Source organism: Aythya marila (genome assembly GCF_965140915.1).
Source record: "Aythya marila genome assembly, chromosome: 7".
Classification (NCBI taxonomy): Eukaryota; Metazoa; Chordata; class Aves; order Anseriformes; family Anatidae; genus Aythya; species Aythya marila.
The window spans coordinates 28107076-28127242 of NC_139048.1; the positions used below are offsets into that span (position 1 = coordinate 28107076).

The window sequence follows — 20167 nt, forward strand, 5'->3', positions numbered from 1 at the left end:
CGGCAGCCGCAAAGCGGGGCGGCTTTACGGCAGCGGCGGCCGCGGGCCCGGCGGCGCCATGGAGGGCGGCAGCGGCGGCAACTCCAAGGGCAGCGGCCTCGGCGGCCTCTTCGGCGCCGGCGGGGCCGGGTACTCGCACGCCGACCTGGCCGGGGTGCCCCGTGAGTAGCCGGGCGGCCGCCGGCCCTCCCCCGAGGCGCGGCCGGGTGGCGGGGGGCTGAGGGGCTGCCGGGCTCAAGATGGCGCCGCCCGCTCCCTTCCCTGAGGCGCAGCCCGCGCGGCGCGTGCGGGGCTCGCAGCCCCGCTCGGTGCCCGGCCTCGGGCAGCCCCCGCGGGCTGACGGGGCGGGGGGAGGCGGCCGCGGTGACCGAGCGTTTCTTTTCTCTTCCAGTGACGGGAATGAGCCCCCTGTCCCCGTACTTGAACCTGGACCCCAGGTATCTTGTGCAGGTGAGCGCAGCGCGGGCCGCGGTGAGGCGAGGTGAGGCGGTCACGCACAAAGACCTCAAAATGCCCGCAGTGCTCCACACTGCGTGCCCGGCTTCAGCCCTTGAAAGAATCATTTTTTTACGTTGTTCCCACTAAAAGCGTACAGTGCCGTGGCATCTAGAAGAAAACCCACTTTAATATAGGCAAGGCAGCTGTGTCAGCGCACTGCTGTTGAGCAGAAGAGGCCTTGCTCTCCTTCCTTCCCGCTCCAGGCACATGGGCCCAGCACGCCTTGCACAAGTTGGCACACCCTCCCCCGAGCCCGTCCAACCCCTAACAGCAGCCAGGAGCTCTGCAGTGCACGTGGATCGCCGCTCTGTACTGTGGCGAGCTGAAGCAGTTGACAAAGATGTTCAGCCAAAACCTGATACGGGTTCCACAAAGATATGTGCTGTCATCACAGCAGCCATAAATCTTATGCTGCTTTTCCTGTGTCACTTCTCAGCTGGAGTGAAGCCCTTATGAAGTAAAACTTTGGGTTTTATTCCCATAGAATAACATGGCTATTGCACTAATGACTTTGTAGTAATTAACGTGATAGCCTACAATCCACTGTGAGGAAAAAAAAATAAAAATCCAGTATTTCTTTTTCAACAATATTTACCAAAGGCTGAAAAGATTCAAGTTAATCCAGTAAGGATGCATGTCAATTATTTCATTTATTTATATATGGCTTACATTGTGTGCGAACGTGAAATTTTGCAGCAGTAGCACTGAAGGTCAACCATTGCATAGTATCTGCTAATCTGTGCCTTTTGTTTCATGGCACACCAGGTCACCGCATCTTTTGTAAGTGGAAAGCTCTGAATGTGGTAGTGAGGGCTGTTTTTTCTATTTCTTTCACTAAAAGCTGTTCTAGTCAAAATTGCAACCTAACATTCTTGTAACGGTAGGCAACAAGGGACATTCCAGCCAGACCCAGTACAGCCTCTGCTTGGAAGGGATTCACTGGCACAATTATCGTGCTTGCTGTTGTTGACTATTCAATAAAAAAAATACCAAGAAATTTAGACTTCAACCCAAAATACTCTCCAAAGTCATCTTATATAGCTCTTGTATTTAAAGAGCATCAATACACTTTCAGAACACTGAGTGAATAGTTCTCCCTGTGAAAGCCAGTGTTTTTGTTGAGAATCTTTAATTTTGATCCTGCCCTTACAGGCCAGGAATGCTGGCCATAATGAACGCTCTAGTGGTGGTACTCATGACTTTAAAACCTACTTTCTTTGTTAATTCCTCAATGCAGGTTGAAACCAATGCGTTTTCTGCAATGCTTTTGTTTACTTCATCAGGCATCCACTATAAATAGGCACGACATTCTGCCACAGAACTAGAGAGTGGATTTCCTAGGTTTTTGTCTGTGCAAAAACAGACACTACATACAGTGATTGCTCAATTTCCACTTTTTGGAGAATAGTAAAAGCTGTAGACAAATCGCTAACTAGCGTATACGCCACGGTTCTCCAAATATGTAGTTACAGAGGAGATAAATATGTTACAGGTTCAGTTTATTAATACTATATTCATAATTTTAGAAGCTGCATGTCCTTCTCTATTACGATCCACCCTTAGTGCCAAGTATGGACTAAGAAAACCAGTTAGAGTCAAATTCCTTGTGCCTGCAGTTGTGGTGATGCACCAAGTAAAAAGGGGATGAATAATACCATGGCTAGAAAGCACAGAAACATAAAAAAAGGTTTTAATGCTTAGGCACCTTATCAACATGTGTACATCTTGTTAGTGTCTCATAATGAAAAAAGTGCTTTGGCTGACCATACCTCTACCACGTGCTAATTAGCAGCAGGTTTTTTTATCGGTTCATCTTTTTAGACTAATTAGTTTTATAAGAACACAAGCTTGTCCTCATGGGAGAAAGACAACAAATGAAAAACTGCCAGCCTCATATTTTTCATGCCTAATCATCACTGGTTTTGAATGCATTCCTTACTTTTCTCATTTCTTCACAGTAGGTCACATATCTGAGTGCAGGGAAATACTTTGTATAATACAAGGACGGTTTTCCCTTTATTGTCAAAGTAGTGGGAAGCCTTAAGCATTACTGCATCCGTATAGGCTGCTTGGTGAGGAACTACACAGACAAGAGGAGAGCCTTTAAAGTACAGTGGGTCTTGTATTGCCTGCTTAAAGATAATAAATAAGCAAATAGTTGTCAAAAAAAAAACCACAGAATATAAATTTCATGGCTGCCTGATGCCATTTATAAAGTTATGACATCTGGAAAAGAAAGAGCACTCAAATCAGTTTATAGTTTTGAAGTATTTCTGTTCTTACTAGAATAGATAAGTTGCATATTCCATTTGAATGCTGCTGTAGACAACAGGTATCCAGAAATACTCATTGTATCTGCTTTTCTTTTAGAGCATTGCATGCATTTAAAAAAAAAGGCCTACATTTCAAAGCAGGTACACAATACAAAGTTGTTTGTTTGTTTTCCCCTGCCAGGATACAGATGAATTCATCTTGCCTACAGGAGCCAACAAAACTCGGGGTAGATTTGAGCTAGCATTTTTTACCATTGGAGGATGTTGCATGACAGGTAGGTGGTCATGTTTGTACGTTTCCCAGCTGTCCAGATGAAACTGATTACAGCAGTAACTAGAGATCTTAAGTGTCTCATTCTGCAATCTTTATGTATAGTCTTGCATAAACAGCTATTTAACTTCACACTGTACACTTTGAATATTCTCAATGCCTGCTTCTGATACTGTCTTTTTGTTCATTTTCTCCTGGTAACGCCAGGGGCAGCATTTGGTGCACTGAACGGTTTGCGGCTTGGCTTGAAGGAGACTCAGAACATGGCATGGTCAAAACCTAGAAATGTACAGTAAGTGCCTTACTGCAAAATAAAAAGTTCATCTTGGTGACAAAGTTTTTTCTTCTAGCTTGCACAAAGATCCGAATAAGTTGCAAAAATAAATGTATTTTTTGTATCTTTGGTCAGGACAAACGAGAGTTGGTATTTATCAACATCAAGTTATGAAACACTTTTAGTTATAAAGTTGTTCAGTTCAAGGTTTTTGCTTTTCATTTAGTGACAATCGGTAGGTTCCCTGACTTATGTTTAGTACTTGAGACTAGGTTTCTATTTCAATATTTACTGGAAATCTATTGCAACATATAAAAACACTTATGAGTTGAAAATATTTCCAGAAGAAATGTAGTTTAATCTGAGATATTTCCCCCCCCCTCACATTTATTTAAGAGCAAGTTCTCTGCATTCCTGAACTTTTCAAAACCAGAAAGAGTTTGGAGGAATGGGGGAACCTGCCTGGATTTGCATTAGAGATGAAATTACTGTCTGCTACTGAGCAAGCATTGCATGGTACAGTTTTTTCTGGATCACAGCCTCCACGAACACTCATGGCATTCCCACGTTGTCACCTTCTCTGATACTTTGAAATATTGCAATAAAACTGGGGACACCTTTTTCATGCAGTTTGCTACTCCTAGAGTTACTGGTAGTTTAGACACAACTAAAATAACAAGTGGCTGTGAGGAAGCCACAGTAAATCAGAGAAGTGAAATAACTGGGGGAAACCATTCTCATTCTTCCAAAATACTTTGGAAGAGGTAATTTTAGAGGAGGAGTTCAGTATTTCACAGTACCGTTTATACTAGCTGCACTCTTTTTAAACTATTGAACCAAAGTATTTCCACTAGAATTACATCTCTTCTGTAATGTTCTAGATAAACAGAATTGTATCTTACGCATTCATGATGAGCTGAGTCAAATACCTGTTAAGTGTGACTTTGATGGCTCCAGCCCAGCAGGTGGCAGTCAGTGCCCAGGCTGCTGTTTAGCCCTTGCCCTTTAAGGGAAAAGGCACATTGAAGGTCATCATCGTCTTGAAGCAGCATATTAAGTTCCACGTTTTCCTAGTCAGAGGCAGGGAGGTGACATGCATTTCTAGATTTCCTTTAAATTTTATCCTTAATGTATGCTTCTTTTGAAATTTGAATTTTGCTACTAATCCCCCATCATCGGATAGCTCATGGTATGTCATAGATGTTAAAGTTAGAATTTTCTCATCAATTCTAAGCTTATGGAATATTGACAAAAAAAAAGATGGGGATTATAATCTCAATGAAATTATCAATACCCCAGTCTCTTGGGTGTTCTTCTGATTTCAAAGTGAAGTTTTCCATAATAATTTAGCTGATTATCTAACCACATTCGGAAATGGCCTGTGTCTGCTAATGAAAGTTATAAAAGAGGAAAAGTAGCAAGAAATGAACTCAAATCAGAAGGAACACAGTGTGTGATAGTGTCATTTCATTAAATGATGCACTAAACTCCAGTGGTAGTCAACTGTCCAGGGCAGCACAGTGCCTGTGATGGTGTTACACTGCTGGGAGATAAATGTCAGTCACTTCTTCTGGCTGTTGTCTCCGTTCTGGAGACAGCTGAAACCAAGGAGAAGTGGCCTTGTGCTTCCATGAGAGTGTGCTAAGGGCTTGCTATCCCTCTAGTGCTAGTCCGGAAGCATACACGCAGAAATGTTCAGGGTACCTTGCTTTTGCTGTGTGCTGCCTTTGACAAGTGGAAGCACAGAAGGACTGCCTCTTTTCCTCCTGATGTGCTCTTTTTTCAGACTTGCTTTTGATATCTACTCCATTTTTTCCCTGACACACAATGCCAGTTTTGCCTGCAGCTTCTGGAAGAGCACTCTAGCTTTCTTAGAGCTCTTCTACCCAGTTAAATCAGCATAAGCATATCAGTCATTCCCAATAGCTACATGAAGTCACTGCATAACAAACAAGGTACTAAGGTTAGAAAGTCATTTGTAAGGAAGAGATCGGACTCTTGGTATGGTGCAGGTCTGACGTGAAAGAAAGATATTCTTCTTAAGACTTGACAGGGATAAATATTTGCCTCGAGTATTGCATCCACTGTCATTTGTAGTATTCATGATAGAAGAGATTGTACTACCGAGTTGTGTGCTTCTCAGCACTGCTTTGTTTTGGAAGTCTTTTTAGTTCATTTGTTCAGTTTTATTAATAAATGTGTAAACACTTTACACCTGCTGTCATAAACCCTATAGCATTAATTCTTTGGATGCTCCTTCAATGTAAACATAGTACTAAAGCTTTTAATACCTTTTAAACTCCCTTACAGAATTCTAAATATGGTGACAAGGCAAGGAGCATTATGGGCCAATACTTTGGGATCTCTGGGTAAGTGAACTTGTTATTTTATGGGAAAATAATTTATAAAGATGTAACTATTTGAAGGCAAAGTGTATCCTTCTAAATGTTACTTATGACTTCCCCCAGGAAAAAAGAAATGCAAAGGTTCCTTTGAGACATGAGGTTGTTTCAGCAGACACTGGAAAGGAATTAAAGGCCAAAATTGAGTTTTAAGCACAAGTAGCCAGAGGCCTGTAATTAGAAAACAGTATTTTTAGCATATTAGAAGCAAGAACTCTTGCTATGGAATAACAAGAATAACAGAAAACTGTAGGCAATGCTTATTTGTTATTAAGTTTCAGTTAATTTTGCAACCTAAGGCAAAAAAAAAAAAATGAATCCTTTTGAAGTAACCTTAACAACCTAAAAAGATTTTGGTCATATGAGCAATTGCCTAATGTCTGTCTCCAGTTAAAAAGTCAAAATGTTCTGTGAAAGTAATGTGATAGCAACTACAAAGATTTATCCTTTTATGGTGGTAGCTTAGAAAAATTGCAGATGATTCTATCCCACTTCAGATCTAAACATTGCTTATAACTAAGACAGATTGAATTACTACTGGTTAAAAAGGGGCAAAGAGCAATCAAAAACCTGGTGTGAGAAAGAAACTTCTCTGTAGGCTGAGGTTGGGGAGAGGGGAGAATCACATGGTTTGCCTCAGAAAAACAACTTCTTAAAAGTGAAGGGAATAACTAATGCCCTAGAGAACAAACCCTTGGGTTTGTTCTGTATATTCCCCTCCTGCTCCCCAGTCTTAAAAGAACAAATGAGGCTCAGATACTTTGAAAGGAGAAAGAACTGATGAAAAGAAGTTACTTTGAAGTAGACTAATGATGGGACTCATTACACCATAAAGTGGTAATGGAAGAAAAATCATCGATATTTTAAAACAAGTTAAATCACATCATAATCCATTCTACAAATATTTTAATTTTGAAAAAATACTAAGCACAGGCTAAGTTGCATTTATTACATTTTTTTTTAGTCTTATTTTTAAAGAGTAGGTTAGCTTGCTGCTTAATTCAGGCATCAACTTTTGAGGCATAATGTAGAGGCCATGGCTAGAGACGGGATCCTGGACTACAGCGGGCATGACAATTTCCATAGGGGATGCCTATTGCCTAGTAGTTTTTTCTCTCTCTCTCTTTTTTTTTTTTTTTTTTTTTTTTGTGAGGGAGCCTGAGGTGGGGATTTTCTTTTTCAACTCTAATCAAAACATGTCTGAAAGATGAGATGCAGGGACACTGCAGTTCAAGGTTCATGGATGAGTGACACATTAACTGTTTCTTTCAGCTGTGTTTGAAGAAAGATTACTCAAGAAGATATTTGTGCATTCCAACAACAAATTGTTATTTTCCTTGTAAAGCATAAGCTCCCGAGTCACAGGGTTAAGCAGAACTGATATTTTGGGAGTTGGTTTGAGCTCTGCCTTGTCCTGGTTATGAGACATCTTTGAAAAAAGCTGAATTATTTTTGCATATGATTTCACTTCTGCAGTATTTCTGTGTCTCAAATTCCTTTTGTCCCTACTGATAATTTTTGTCATTCTGTTCCTAAGCAGACCCACATTAACACCTGGGTTAATGTGGCTCCTCCTTTCCGTCATTGTTTATACGACATGCTACTAAGACAAGGAAAATATCATTGCCTATGCTGCATGAAAAAGATGCTTTTGTCTCATTGACTTTAATATGGTTGCTTATGAAGAACTCAAAGCAGAAGGAAGGATTTTAATTCTTGGAGGGCCAGGGCTGAAAGTAGCAGTGTCTTTTTCACTTTAAGACACCGACCTACTCCTGTTCTTTGTAACCGTGAAACATATCACAGGACTCCTTGTGGGTAGATGGGGGAGCTTCTCCTTTCTTCAGAAAGCCTAGTTTATATGTGCATACGTACTGGAAACCCATGCATTACACCCTGTAATCCTTCTGGGACAGTCCTCAGAGTTTTCCCGAGCCTTGGGACAAGGCTGTCATATGAGGCAGAGGTGAAGCAATCATAAATGTCAAATCCTAAGCAATGTAATAAGCATATATACAGGAAACGTAGGCCATTGATGTCCAGTCCTTGATACCATAATCTGAATGCTACACCTAAAAAACTTGCATTATACATATATTATAGCTTAGTAGTGTCATGCAGAGGGCAATATAAAGCCTGCCAGTATGGAGTTAAACCTTCAGAAGCTTTATAAAACAATTGGAACTAGGAAAATAGGCTTAAGCTTCTGTCAGTGCTCTAGATATTCTGTTTGTTGGGTCTTGAGGTAGCATTTTTCATGATGTCTAGTACTAATTTCTACTTTATAACCAAATTACAGCTAGAGAAGGAAAGATCATCTGTGGAAACAAATAGGTCTGGCATAAAAACCACAGACAGAATTTGGTAGAGGATTCTCACCCTTTAAGAAAAGGGAAGAATCTGTGCATACTCTAAGTATTTACACTGACCCTGAATTCTAAGCCTTACATTTCAGAGAATGGGACTTTTAACATGGCTTTCTTAATGCTTTTCTTTTCCAGCTCTACTTTACAGTGCATTTGGAGTCGTCATTGAAAAAACACGAGGTGCAGAGGATGACCTGAATACCATAGCTGCTGGAACCTTGACAGGAATGCTATACAAAAGCACTGGTAGAGTGACGGAATATTTCTAGTTTTCCTCTTGTGCTTTATTCTTCTTTTAAGATTATTAATTTTCCTAAATACTGCTTTGTTGTGATAATAGAGAGTATAAAAATGGTTCGTTAGGCACAGAACTGGAAGGTAGCTGTTGCTATGTCACTTGCAGCAGGTTTCGCCTTGAAGCAATCAGGTTGTGTTCTGTATATTCCTCACCTCCCATCCCAAACCTCCCCTTCATTGTGGATGGCAATTCCCATTCCCTTGTATCCACTAGCAGACTTGAGAGTGTTGGTTTTTATTCCTGCTATACCTGAAAAACATGGCTAAGAATGAGCTGGGTGTGCATTTTGTATGATCTCACTATAAACCTAAGTAAACACTAGGCTGTTTATTCAGTATATAACAAACAGAGGCTTTCAGGATTATTGTTAGGTCTGTGCAAGTTAGAAAGAAAAGGAACTTGTATGAAGTGCAAGTTTCCCATCAGGAGTCTTAGCTACATGAAAAACGGCTGGGTTAGGTCTCAGTTATTTGCTAGATTCAGTGAAGTTAAGTATCTTCTTTCAGCTAATGGAAATTATTTATTTATGCAAGTAAAGAAAAAAACGTAGGTTGATGCTGTCAGATTGAGGTTAAGCAACGACCAGATATATTAAAGTAAGGTGAGACTGTGGCCTTCTCTAACCGTAGATGAAATAGTGATATTTGTCCAGTACAATTCTAAATAATTTGAGACAGAATTACTTTTGAAATGAGAGTTAATTAAAATCACTTGCGAGGAAGGTTAAAAAAAGCACACAGTAATTCAGATTTAATACTTGAGAAAAGTTTTTGGTAAAGCTGAGTTTTTATGGATTCACATCATTAAAATGTGCAGAAAAATCAATATATTTGTAAAGATATAACTTAGTTGTTTGTGCAGCTGTTGCCTTATGGTAGGACTCTACTCTTTGCATAGTGATCAAGACCAGCAAACAATGTTATTTGAGAACAGCGTGGATTTAAGGTTAGCTGGCTGATGAATACTGAATTGTTTGCAGAAGAGGGGGGCTGAACTGCATCAGCAAAGCTTCTGCTAACACGTATTCCAGGCTCAACAATTGAAAAAATGCTTTTTTTAAGAGGATTATTGGGTACCACAGATTGACATTACCATGGGAAAAAAATACATGAGTTTTAAGTATCTTGGTAAAGGTTAGATTGTATGTTACTAAGGAGATAGTTTACAGCTAACCCATGTGCTTTTGCATACCTTACTGAGCCTTAGTGCCTTAGAAATATTCCTGAATGTCATCTGTATATATAGAACAAGACAGCATGAGAAATCTTATTCTCTTCTTCACCTAACCTAATTAAAAGCAAAAGTAATTGGCTTGAGCAGTCTTGTAAGTGCTAGCTTGTGCACTTACCCTTGCAAGAACATATGGCTCTCTTGTAATGTTACTTATTTGGAATTTCATGAGTGATGTGTCAGATTGCCAACAACAGCAGGATAGGTTGGCAGTATCGAATTCTAACATTTTCTGTACAAAGTCATTAAGGAGAATTGCCATCTTGCACTCCAGAGGAAGCTTCCCCCGTGCCTTTCAGAAGTAGAGGTGGCATGATGTGCAGCCTCTTTTGGTGCTGTGTAACCATGCATAAGTACTCCTGTCACATGCCATCATCTGACATAATAATACCTTCCCCGAGCACAGTGGCACTTCTGTTTTGTAACATAAGATCTATTGAGGTAATAGTCACACTGATAAAGGTAAACATAGTGAATAAGTTTGTGTTCATTACAGTGTTGTATTTCAAGTATGCCTCCTACTTAAGGAGGAGGAGGAACTAAAGGCACAGGAACTAAAATGTATTTTCACCATATATAGGGAATTTGAGTGGCAAAGTAGATCTTGAAGGTAAAGCCTTAATTCTGGAAGTGTGAAAGATATCTACAACTGTTTGAGGAGCTGAATTCCAACCTTATTTTCTTCCATCCCCCCTTTCTCTGTTCTACCCATCTTGCTTTTTCTCCCATGCTTCCTTTCCTGTCACCTTATACCAGAGTGCCCTTCCTAATTCAGTGTGGTAGAGCTTCCTTTTAAAGCTACACCTTTACCCAGCGTCAATACTTGTATCTAAAAAGCCTGAAATACTTAGAGCCATATGCAAATGATCAGTTCATATCTGTGGTGTGTATTAAGCTTGTAATCATGGGGTTTTGTGGAATGCCATGTTGTGTTGGCATTAAAAAAGAAAAATTGGAAGGCTGAAATATTTCCTATAAAGCCCTCATCAGTTTAGTGACAGCCAGAAGCTCCCACAAACACCCCTTATCAAATCAAGACTATTCTGTAATTCAGAAGGGGTGGACACAGAGCTGGTAGAGGCAGCGTTGTTCAAGCACTCAGAGTTTCCACTTCCATCATTTCTGTTTTGTAAAGAGGTAAGGAATGTGTTTAAAAAGAAACTGTATAAAGGAAGGCAACTTTTTTTGTTATGACTTCCTGGCTTTTTTGTTATGACTTCCTGGCATAGCACTGATGGAACAAACATCAGCAATTCCGCTGCACAGAAAAAAAATCCCCTTTTGTGTATAATACAAAGCCTCCCTGAGACAGAGTTTCTGAAACTGGAGTGATGAAGCCTTTGGTGAGGGGGATGAGTGGACAGAAGGAAAAGATTTCTTGAAGGTTGAAATTTGTTGCCCCAAACTGGTCCCAGTTTTCACAAGTTGTCCTTGCAGAGGTGTTAATCATTACCAAAATACTAGCAGTCAGAAAAAAAAAAAAAAAAGCTTTCTGAGGCACCCACACTCTATAGCCATTGGTTTGCAAGCAGTTTTGTGCAAAGCTACCTAACTCACACAGCTTATGCACAGAGGTCTAAAAAAGCCTGCAGTGAGGACTGTGGACGTTCTGTCCTCCTATGTTCGTTGGAAGCAGGGTTAGTCACTGAAAGTTCCCCATTGCAAGTGACTGAAGCAGCTCAGCCCCCAAGGCTTCTGATGGGCCTGCAGTGAGTCAGGCGCTGTCAGCTCACCACAGTTAGCATTAACGTAGAACCCATCTCGGGTGTGCCTTAGGTGAACAGATGTGTTGAAAGCAGAACTAGTTAGAGGAACCTGGAGGCAGCACACCTCTAGCTTTCACACTGGTTTGAAGTGAAATTTAATACTAGGATTATTGGCTAGCTTTTATCCCAAATGTTGCATTACTAAAGTACAGCACTAGCTAGCTACACTAAACTTTGCATTTCATGAAATCTACACTGCAAGCTCCCACCCTGACTTTTATCCAGAACTCTCAGTTTATGGGATGGATGAAAAAAAAAAAGTCTTTGTGTTTCCTTGTCAGTGGCATACAAAATAGTGTTGCAACATAGCAAAACTAAAACAGGATTGACTAGATGGCAGTCTGATTCCCTAAGTCCACCAGGATGGCTTTTCCTTCTAATCAGACGTTACTCTTTATTCTTCAGCTTCAAACCAAGGTAGAAATGAAGGTCTGTTAGTTCTGCCAGCTCAGAACAAATACATATTTAGCTCTTGTATACGTTTTCAAGCTCTTTTCTAAATCAAACATCTTTCATTTTCTCATTGTTATACTGGACTCTGAAAGTAGCAGAACTCCAAGCGCTGCCTGTCCCTGTGCACTCTGCCACTTATTCCCCCTCACCCATCAGTGATGCACGTGGTTCCGGCCATGTCACAAAGGTACAGGTGGGTGAGGATCCTACCCGCCTTCTTCGGCTCACGGTATTGATCCGTCAGGAGGAAAGATACCGAACCAGGTGGGACTTTGCTCTGACCCAGGGTGACAGGCAGTGGTTTCTCACTGAATCTCCCGACATGGAGTTCACTGAACAGAAAAATTAAATAACTGTTAACTTTTATCTGAGCATTACTCAGGTTGTAGCTGTTCTGTTTCTTAGATTTTTTTTTTCCATTGGACAGCAGAGGAGATAGGAGCAAGAACAGACTAGTCCTTTGGACAAATTAAATTATTTTGTTTACTGTACTTCTGTGCAGTAGGGAACTGATAGGATTCCTCATGCTTTTGCACAGCAGATGGTACATCATTTAGTATAAAATCGTTCCATCTGAAGAGAAATGCATGCTGGCAATAACTGAAGGCAATAGTTGTCCTTTTAAGACCTCAGTCAATATATCACTAATTAATTAAGAAGGGATAAATATTATATTGCTAGCAGTAAAGTCTAGACAGAACTAAAGATCAGTGTTGTGACTGCAGCAGGTAGGAGTTGAGGGCAGCTGGGTAAGCTAAGTACATCTACAGCTGTAAGAGGATCTTCCCTTTGGGTTCAATCTTTTTCTTAGGGCCAGACAGGCTTCTCTCAGTTCTGTTTGGGAAGGTGGGGGAGATGGAAAGGAGCTGTTTGCAGACTGCTGCAGGTATGGCTCTGGGATATCTTAGTTTTCTGCGTTATTTGGAGAAAAGCAAGTAAATGGTTTGCTTCTGAACTTAAGCTTTATGTCAGCCACTTTAGAAATGAGTAATCTCTGTTAAAACCTCCTTTAACATCATAACAAGTCTATAGGACTATTAATCAAATGGTGCCTGCTGAAAGAATTTTGATTCAGGTCTGAAGTGAGCAAGATAAGGGCAAATTCCAAGCAGATGTTCAAGGTAACAGCTTGTCAAGGCTTTTTTTTTTTTTTTTTTTGGTTACTTGAGGGTTCGTGTCCAACAATACTCGTGGCCACTGAGTCAGCGCTGCCATCTGACCAGATCTGCTAAGCAGAAACAGCAAACGAAGCTCTCCCTGCTGCAGAGATCTGCAGGGTTCGTGCTGCCTTTTACAGTACCTGCACTGGTCTCCTGTAACTAAGTGCTGCTGGCCTCACTCAGTAAGATGGAATTTTATTGCATGCCATACAACTTCAACAGCTTTAATAGCTATGAATTGTAAATTGAATGGTAAATGCTTCCATTTTTTCCTAATGTGGCCTTCTCAACATGGTTGCTACAGGAAATTTTCTCACTTTTAGGCTCTTGTTTCTGTGTTTTCACCGAGGTACTGTCTGAGCTGCAGCGGTTTGAAAACAGAACATTTCTCTGCAATGTTTCTTGCTTCTGAAAGGAAAATTATTACAGTTTCCTCGGTAATTCCTGAACCCACAGACTTGGCCCACACTTAAAAGATTTCATTAAATTATTCCCATGGAGCAACAGAAGGAAACTCCTAGAGTTTTCTCCTGAAATGGGACCACCCACAGATGTTCAACAAATATTTGTCTGAAGGTTCGGAGTGTCCAGTTAGCTACCACCACACTTCAATTTGGAATCAAAGCTGAGGTTGCCTTGTACATCTGGAAAATCAACCCTTTTAAGTCATTTTAGAAATACTTTTGTTCCTAGAATCCCTAAAGGAAGGGAAGCTGTTTGCATTCTGAGTATCGGAGAGAAAGGCAAAACTAATTATATTTTAGCTGTTACAGTGCTTTTGTATGGCAATATAAGGGTCTGGGTTTTCAGTTAAGGTATTTCTAATGTTTACCATTGGATGTTCTTGCTTTAAATATCTCACAAAGTGATAGTGAAGTAACACATTCTGAAAATAGAGGCAGTGAGGTCCTAAAAAAAGATTTTGTTCTTATGTTATATGATGTAGGTCATGGTCTTCCTTACTGTGAGTCAAATGCAGTGTTAGAAGTGGCTCCTGCCACGAGAAATGCAGAGCTGTGCTGTTAGAGTGTGGAGTCACTGCAGTCTACTCTGAAACATTTCATAGGGACAGAACTCTGGTGGAAGGGTGCATCAGCTGCAGCCAAGCAGCACATGAAGTTGTCATTTTAGAGATCATCAGATGGTCCTTCAGAAAGCCACAGCTTCTCAACTGCTGTGAAAGCGGCCCGATCTCAAAAATACCTGCTTTCACAAGTGTCTGTCAGCTGGAACTTTATCTTACTCCAACATGCAAGATTAGAGGCTTATAACCACATTTCTAGCAGGGTTTATCAAGGCAGACTTGGTATCTGAGGCTTGCAAAGGGTGACTGTAGAGGAGGGGTGAGAACTTGGTCTATCGTGGAAACACAGCTGAGATGGGAGTGGAGAATTTTATTTTTTTAAACACAAGGTAATCTTCTCAGAGGGCTTAATATTTCCTGCCCAGCAACTGGGCTGCATTCTGCAGTGCATTGCTGTTTGATGTTTGCCACAGACCTGGAGGTTTTTACTCAAATGCAAATCTAACCAGTTGTGGAGAGGAAAGTTCTTTCTTTAATCTTTTTTTTTTTTTTTTTTAATTTACTTTGGGTAGCTCAGAGACCAAGTTACAGGGCAGGGTTTTTTTGTTTGTTTTGTTTGTGTTTGTTTTTTTTTTTTTTTGTAAAACTTCATAGCAGAAACAGAGAACTTGTTAAGAAACACTTCTCATGGGGTTCCTGTTCTGATTACTTTCCAAACTAACTTGTAATGCATCTAATATGAACTGCACAAGGTTATTTTCTGTTCATGAAAGGCTTCTACTGAAACATCTTCAGCGAAGTCGTAGGTACCATAAACTGGCTACAGGAGCCACAGATTGCTTTAGGCCTATGCAGTTGAAACGTTTTAAGTGGATTTAGGGTTGCCATCCTCACCTGGTGTACTGCTCCTGGCACAAAGGAGGTGTTAAGAGGTGTGTGTATTTCCATATGCTGAAGCCATCTTAGCAGCACCGTGCCCAAGTCTGTATGGATGCTACAAAATGGCTCAGCTATCCAAATTAAAAATATTTCTCTTAGACAATCCTAACTTCCCAGAACCTGAAACAAGGCTTGATCAGTCTCCAACCTACCTTTCTTCCTTAGGAAGAACACCATTTCAAGGTGAAAAGAGGGAAATTAGACCTGGAGGTCAAGGAAAGGGCCTACAGAAACAGCCATAGCCCTGTACTGCATTGTGCTCTGTGAGGATGTTCATGTTTCACGCATTTCCCTGTATAGCTGCAAGAGGGTAGGAGCCCTCTTTTGGAAGTTTCTTCCATGAAGAATTGCTACTTCACATAAACAGCAGAACACCAGGCTCATGTTTCATTCATTTTTCCCCACAAAGTAACAAGCATTCAGTATTTTTACAGGTAATCCCACACATCAGTGTTGCACAAAGTGTCCTTTAAATGTCACCTGTGGCTTTTTGCCAGAAGCTGTTTGCAGCTGGATTATCCTGTGCACACCATTGTGTACTCAGCTGCAAGCCCTTCATGTGAAAAGGCTTTTTGTGCAACAAACTGAGGATAAGTTACCAAAAGCAGGCACCTATATTTGAGTCCCCTTAAAGCCTGGTTTAGGCAGGTAGGTACCGAAGTGGCACAGCTTTCCGTACTGCTTGGAGCTTTGCTTAGAGCTGTTGAGCTCTCAGCAGTTAGGGCAGCAAACTCGTATCCCTAAAAACCCAACCCACAGCCAGCCTGGCAATGAAGCTTCCGAGCAGCGTAGCCAGCTGTGACCTCTAGTTCCAAGTCCGAGTGCGGCTGTGCCCTCTGCAGCTTCCTGGTTCCACTGCGTGCCCAGGCAACCAGAATTGCTTTAACAGCTCCGCTGACATCCATCTAACCTTGCAACACATGTAAGGCTGCCTCAGTGTAGCTGCAGCCAACAGCTTCCTGCCTCACTACAAGCCTAAAGGCAAACCTGTGAGACAGTTTATGGGCCATAATTGGGGGGGAGGGGGGGGTAAATCACCAATTGCTGGGATGCATTTCCTTTCAAAGACTGAGCAGCTTGAATCCCACTGTCAGTTTTGCCAATAAAGCAGGCAGGTTTTATCTAGCTGTACATTGAAACTGTCCTTGTCCTATATACTGTACACATATCTGGCTTGCTTAGTTTGGGATTGATAAACATTGCAGAATCAAAACTCAGTGAATTTTCCCCAGTGTTGGAGGCTCAAGTGCTCAGGTGTTCCCAGAACACACTGCTAACTGCACACAGCCTGACCAAGGTTTGAGTAAGCAGCTTTAAGAAACATGTTTGTCCATGTGACTCAGTTTTTGCCATTGCAAGGTGACTTTGAAGATGAATAGTAATAAAAATCGAGAAAGTTACCCAGTGCATGCCCTAGTAAATTCTTGCCAGTTGATCCCTTTCATCTCCACCTCCCCCTCCACCAAGCTCTTAAAATTCCCAAAACACGAAAGCAGCGATAGGCTCTGTCTGATGGCCCTCATGACTCTCTAGTGCCCCAGGTTATGTCTACAGCAGCTCCTGTTGTGGTCAGTTATTACTGTGTGAACTGCTCTGTAGTGCTTTGCTAAGGCCACAGCGCCAATACGTCAGCAGGAATTTGACAGGCAGCCAAACCATCAGAATTAGTGGGTGGATTAGGGAGTTACCTCTCCTGAGCTTGGGAGCTGGTTTGATGGGAGGGTGGAAGTCTCACAGGTACCCTTGCTGGAAGGTTACTCTAAAAAAGCAAACCGGTGTTCAGATGTTTCTGGATTTGGACAAATTCCTGGAAGTTGCTGCAGTTAACCATTTCTTGGAAGCAAGAACTCTGAGTTTTAATCTTTTTCTTTGTAGGTGGAGTACGTGGGATAGCACGCGGTGGTATCGCAGGCCTGACGCTCACTGGCCTCTACGCTCTGTACAACAACTGGGAGCACATGAAGGGCTCCATAGCCCGGCAGTCGCTCTGAGCAGGGCAGCCAGCGCTGGACAGAGGACACGGTTGCAGTCACCAATCAAATCAGTTGCAAGACCTGTCTGGTGCCCCTTCCTATTTTATTTACAATTAGCGTGAAACCAAGGGAAGCTACGCTGGGAGGAACCTCTTGACACCATTTGGCTGGACTGGCCCTTTCCCTCCTGCCAGCTGCTTGCTGGAGGCAGCAATATTTGTTGGACCCGCGAGTGAGCAGAGTGGCCACTGAGATAGAGTCTCCCTGACATGCTCGCCAGCTAGCCCTGGGCCAGAGCTCCACAGCATGCTCCAGTCCCGTAGCTGTACCTGCTGCTCGGTTGGGTGGCATGTCCCACCCCGACAGCGCCTCCTAATAAAGTCTGTGTCCGTAGAGCTGCACTGCACTCCTTCAACACCCAGAGCTCCAGCAGCGGCTGGCACAGGGCAAGGCTTGGCACTCGTGCAGCTCAGGATAAGCTGTTAAAAGGGATACTGGAATTAATAAAAAGGGTGGTACTTACGCAACACTTCTTCCTATGCTTTGCTGTTCCTGCTGCTAAGACAATGAGGGGCTGCTCCTTAATTTAGTTTAGAAGGACTGCTGGGATAGAGTCATGAGGGAGTTGGGTGAGAGGAAAAGAACTAATGGGTGATGCACAATGGTAGTGAGGCATACTGGGCAGGGGCTGGCTGACCCTGCTCCCTGACTTGTAACCAACACAAAAGTAGTTGTTTTTTGGTGCTGTGCCTGAAACCCAGTAACTGTTGGAAGACCCCTGTCATTGGGTTATAAAAACATTTAGGCCTTCTAGGACCTTAAAACTTGTTCAGCCAATAATCAGAAACCAAGACACAGAAGTGCTACTCTTGTTTTCTATTACAGGATTTATAATTAATGCATTCCCTTCTACCTCCCTAAGTAGTATTGGTAGGTTATTGGCAAGATAGATAGATATACGTGTTCTTCAGTGTTGAAGCAAAAGCAGGTATGAAGTATTTTTTGCAAATGAATTGAATGGTGAATTGTGAATTAATTTGCTAGTTAAAATTATTGTATAAAAGCTATTTAAGTTTTTAAGTAGGATAACTAAATAGATCAGAGATAATGCAAAGGTCAGGGAAAAAGGCAAGAAATGTACTGTACTGCTCAGCAGGTAACGTAATGCAAAACTTTTGATAACTATGATATACCCAACAAAACAGAAACAATAGGGCAGTAGAAAAAAAGTGTAAGTGCTTACCTTTCTTTCTCTCTCTGTCAAGAAACCTTTCTTGAGGAGGAGAGGTCTGAAGACCACCTTCTTATAGCAAGCTCTTTAGCTAACGAGCCTTCACAGTTGACCTCAGTTAGCTTTGCTTGCTACCAGCTCAAAGCAGATGCTCCATGCCAGCACTGAGCTAGATGTAGCACAAAGGAAAGCAGACTGTTTTCTCACCAGCATTGTCAATGTTGTTTCTTGTTGAACCTTACTTACGTTCTGCTTTCTTTCAGTAGGTTGTGTATCAGTGTTGTGGTGTAAGAGTCAGCCCACCTAGTGCATACTCTTTTCAGGGCTGTACCACAAGAAACTCTTGTCCTACCTGCAGACTGCAGAAAGGTGACTGGGGTGCTAGCTGCGCAGCAGGACACGAGAGAAATGCATATGTTTTTTTTTTTCCTCCAGGCTGCTTTTTCTCTCCTCATTGGCATCAGAGGGATCTTCCCCTCCTGTGCTTCTTGGTTTCATTTAATAGGATTTGTACTCCTATGCGCTTAACAACAGAGGCTTGTTGGCCACTTCTGGGGCTGCTGGTGGAGGAGGATTGCTTTTAAGTGTCTGGAACTTTGCCAGGTATCTCGTATTTTTGCTAGAGACTTTGTCAGGAATGAAATGTGACCCAGGAGCTCTCTGCTCCTAGCTGAAATAGGAAAGCTGTGAATTGGAGCAAATGGCTTTCCTCCTTCAGCTGCACTGTGGATAACATAGGAATGAGCTTCTGCGTTAAAAGGTGCCACAACCCCAAGGTGAGGCTGACTCTGAGGCAGCATAGTTTGTTATCTGGTCTGCAGTCACCTCAGGTTTCTGGGAACTGCCTGCCTCAGGGCAGAGCTGTATGATTTTCTGCAGTAGCTTTGTTTCTAAGGCCACTAGAAGCTTTGGTTTGTAACCTGTTTGCATGCAGTGATGCTTAGCTTGAGGTACCAAACATAACCACAATGGCAGCAGCCGGGGGCTGGCTCTGGGGCTGAGCACTTGAAGTGAGCTCTGGGTGCAGCACTGCTATCAAGCGGGGAGAGAGCAGTGGCCATCTGGTAGCATCAGCTTCTGTTTGTATTTGTGGCTCCAAGCTCTCCAAAGCAAAACTGCATTGTAAGGAATCTCTTCATTGTGCTTTATCTACAGGACTTGCTGCATTCACAGTTTACTGGTGCGCACTCAGTGTAAAGCTGCTGCTTCTTCAAGCTGTGACCAAAAGCGCACCTGAGTTCAGTAGGAGTAAAAGGAAGTAAAAGCAAGGTGCAAATGTAGGGTTCGGTTAGCAAGCCATAGTCCTCCCATGGAGAATTACAGAATTGTGGGCACCAGAGGTCTCAGCTGCCCCAAGGGCGCTGTTTTATCTGCTTGCTGTGCCAGTCACAGCATCAAGTTCTGCTGATAGAGTTCTGATAGATTTACGGCACCTTTCCGTGCTGTGGCAGCAAGTGAGGGAGTCTAAGGTAACAGGTGTAGGGAAAACTGGATGAATTTTGTAAAGCTGCTTTTGTGTAGCCTGAGGAATGGAGCAAGGCAAACTCCTCTTTCACTATTCCCTTTCAGCAAGTGAGTTCTCTTACAGCTGGAGAAAAGTTGTTGAAAAATCATTAGGCATGGCCCAGCAAGCTCAACTTCCTCAGCAAAGCAGGACAGTTAGGAAATTGGTATGCTTTAAATGGGGCCTTGTGTACTGCGAGCAGTGGTGCTCCTGCATGCCAGGCACCACAGTGACTCCAGAGGGTACTAGAGCCTGTTTCAGTGCTCTCGGTGTTCTTAACATTGGGCTTACATCCCCCCAGGAGCCATGTGTAATGCCCCTCGAGCAGCCCTGGTGCCGGGATGCAGCAGGCTTGGACCAGGCTCTTGTCCCCCCGCCCAGAGCTGCTGCTCCCTGCTTTCGCCAGCAGGCACTATGCGGTCGCAGAGCGGGTGGGTTATTTTGCACAGAAGCTAGTTAGAGTCTCCATTCGTTAGGGAAATGCAACACTTAAGGGAGGAGGGGA

General features: G+C 42.4%; 1 protein-coding gene across 1 annotated transcript; it reads left to right on the top strand.

Annotated features, from left to right (window-relative positions):
* The first annotated feature begins 9 nt into the window (after nt 1-9).
* TIMM23B (translocase of inner mitochondrial membrane 23 homolog B) lies at nt 10-17454 on the top strand. Its single transcript, XM_082765116.1, has 7 exons — nt 10-161; nt 392-450; nt 2953-3046; nt 3250-3334; nt 5627-5685; nt 8220-8330; nt 16830-17454. Exons 1-7 carry the CDS (start codon nt 59-61, stop codon nt 16943-16945), a joined length of 627 nt encoding a protein of 208 aa, XP_082621242.1. The 5' UTR covers nt 10-58; the 3' UTR covers nt 16946-17454.
* The last annotated feature ends 2713 nt before the right edge of the window (nt 17455-20167 follow it).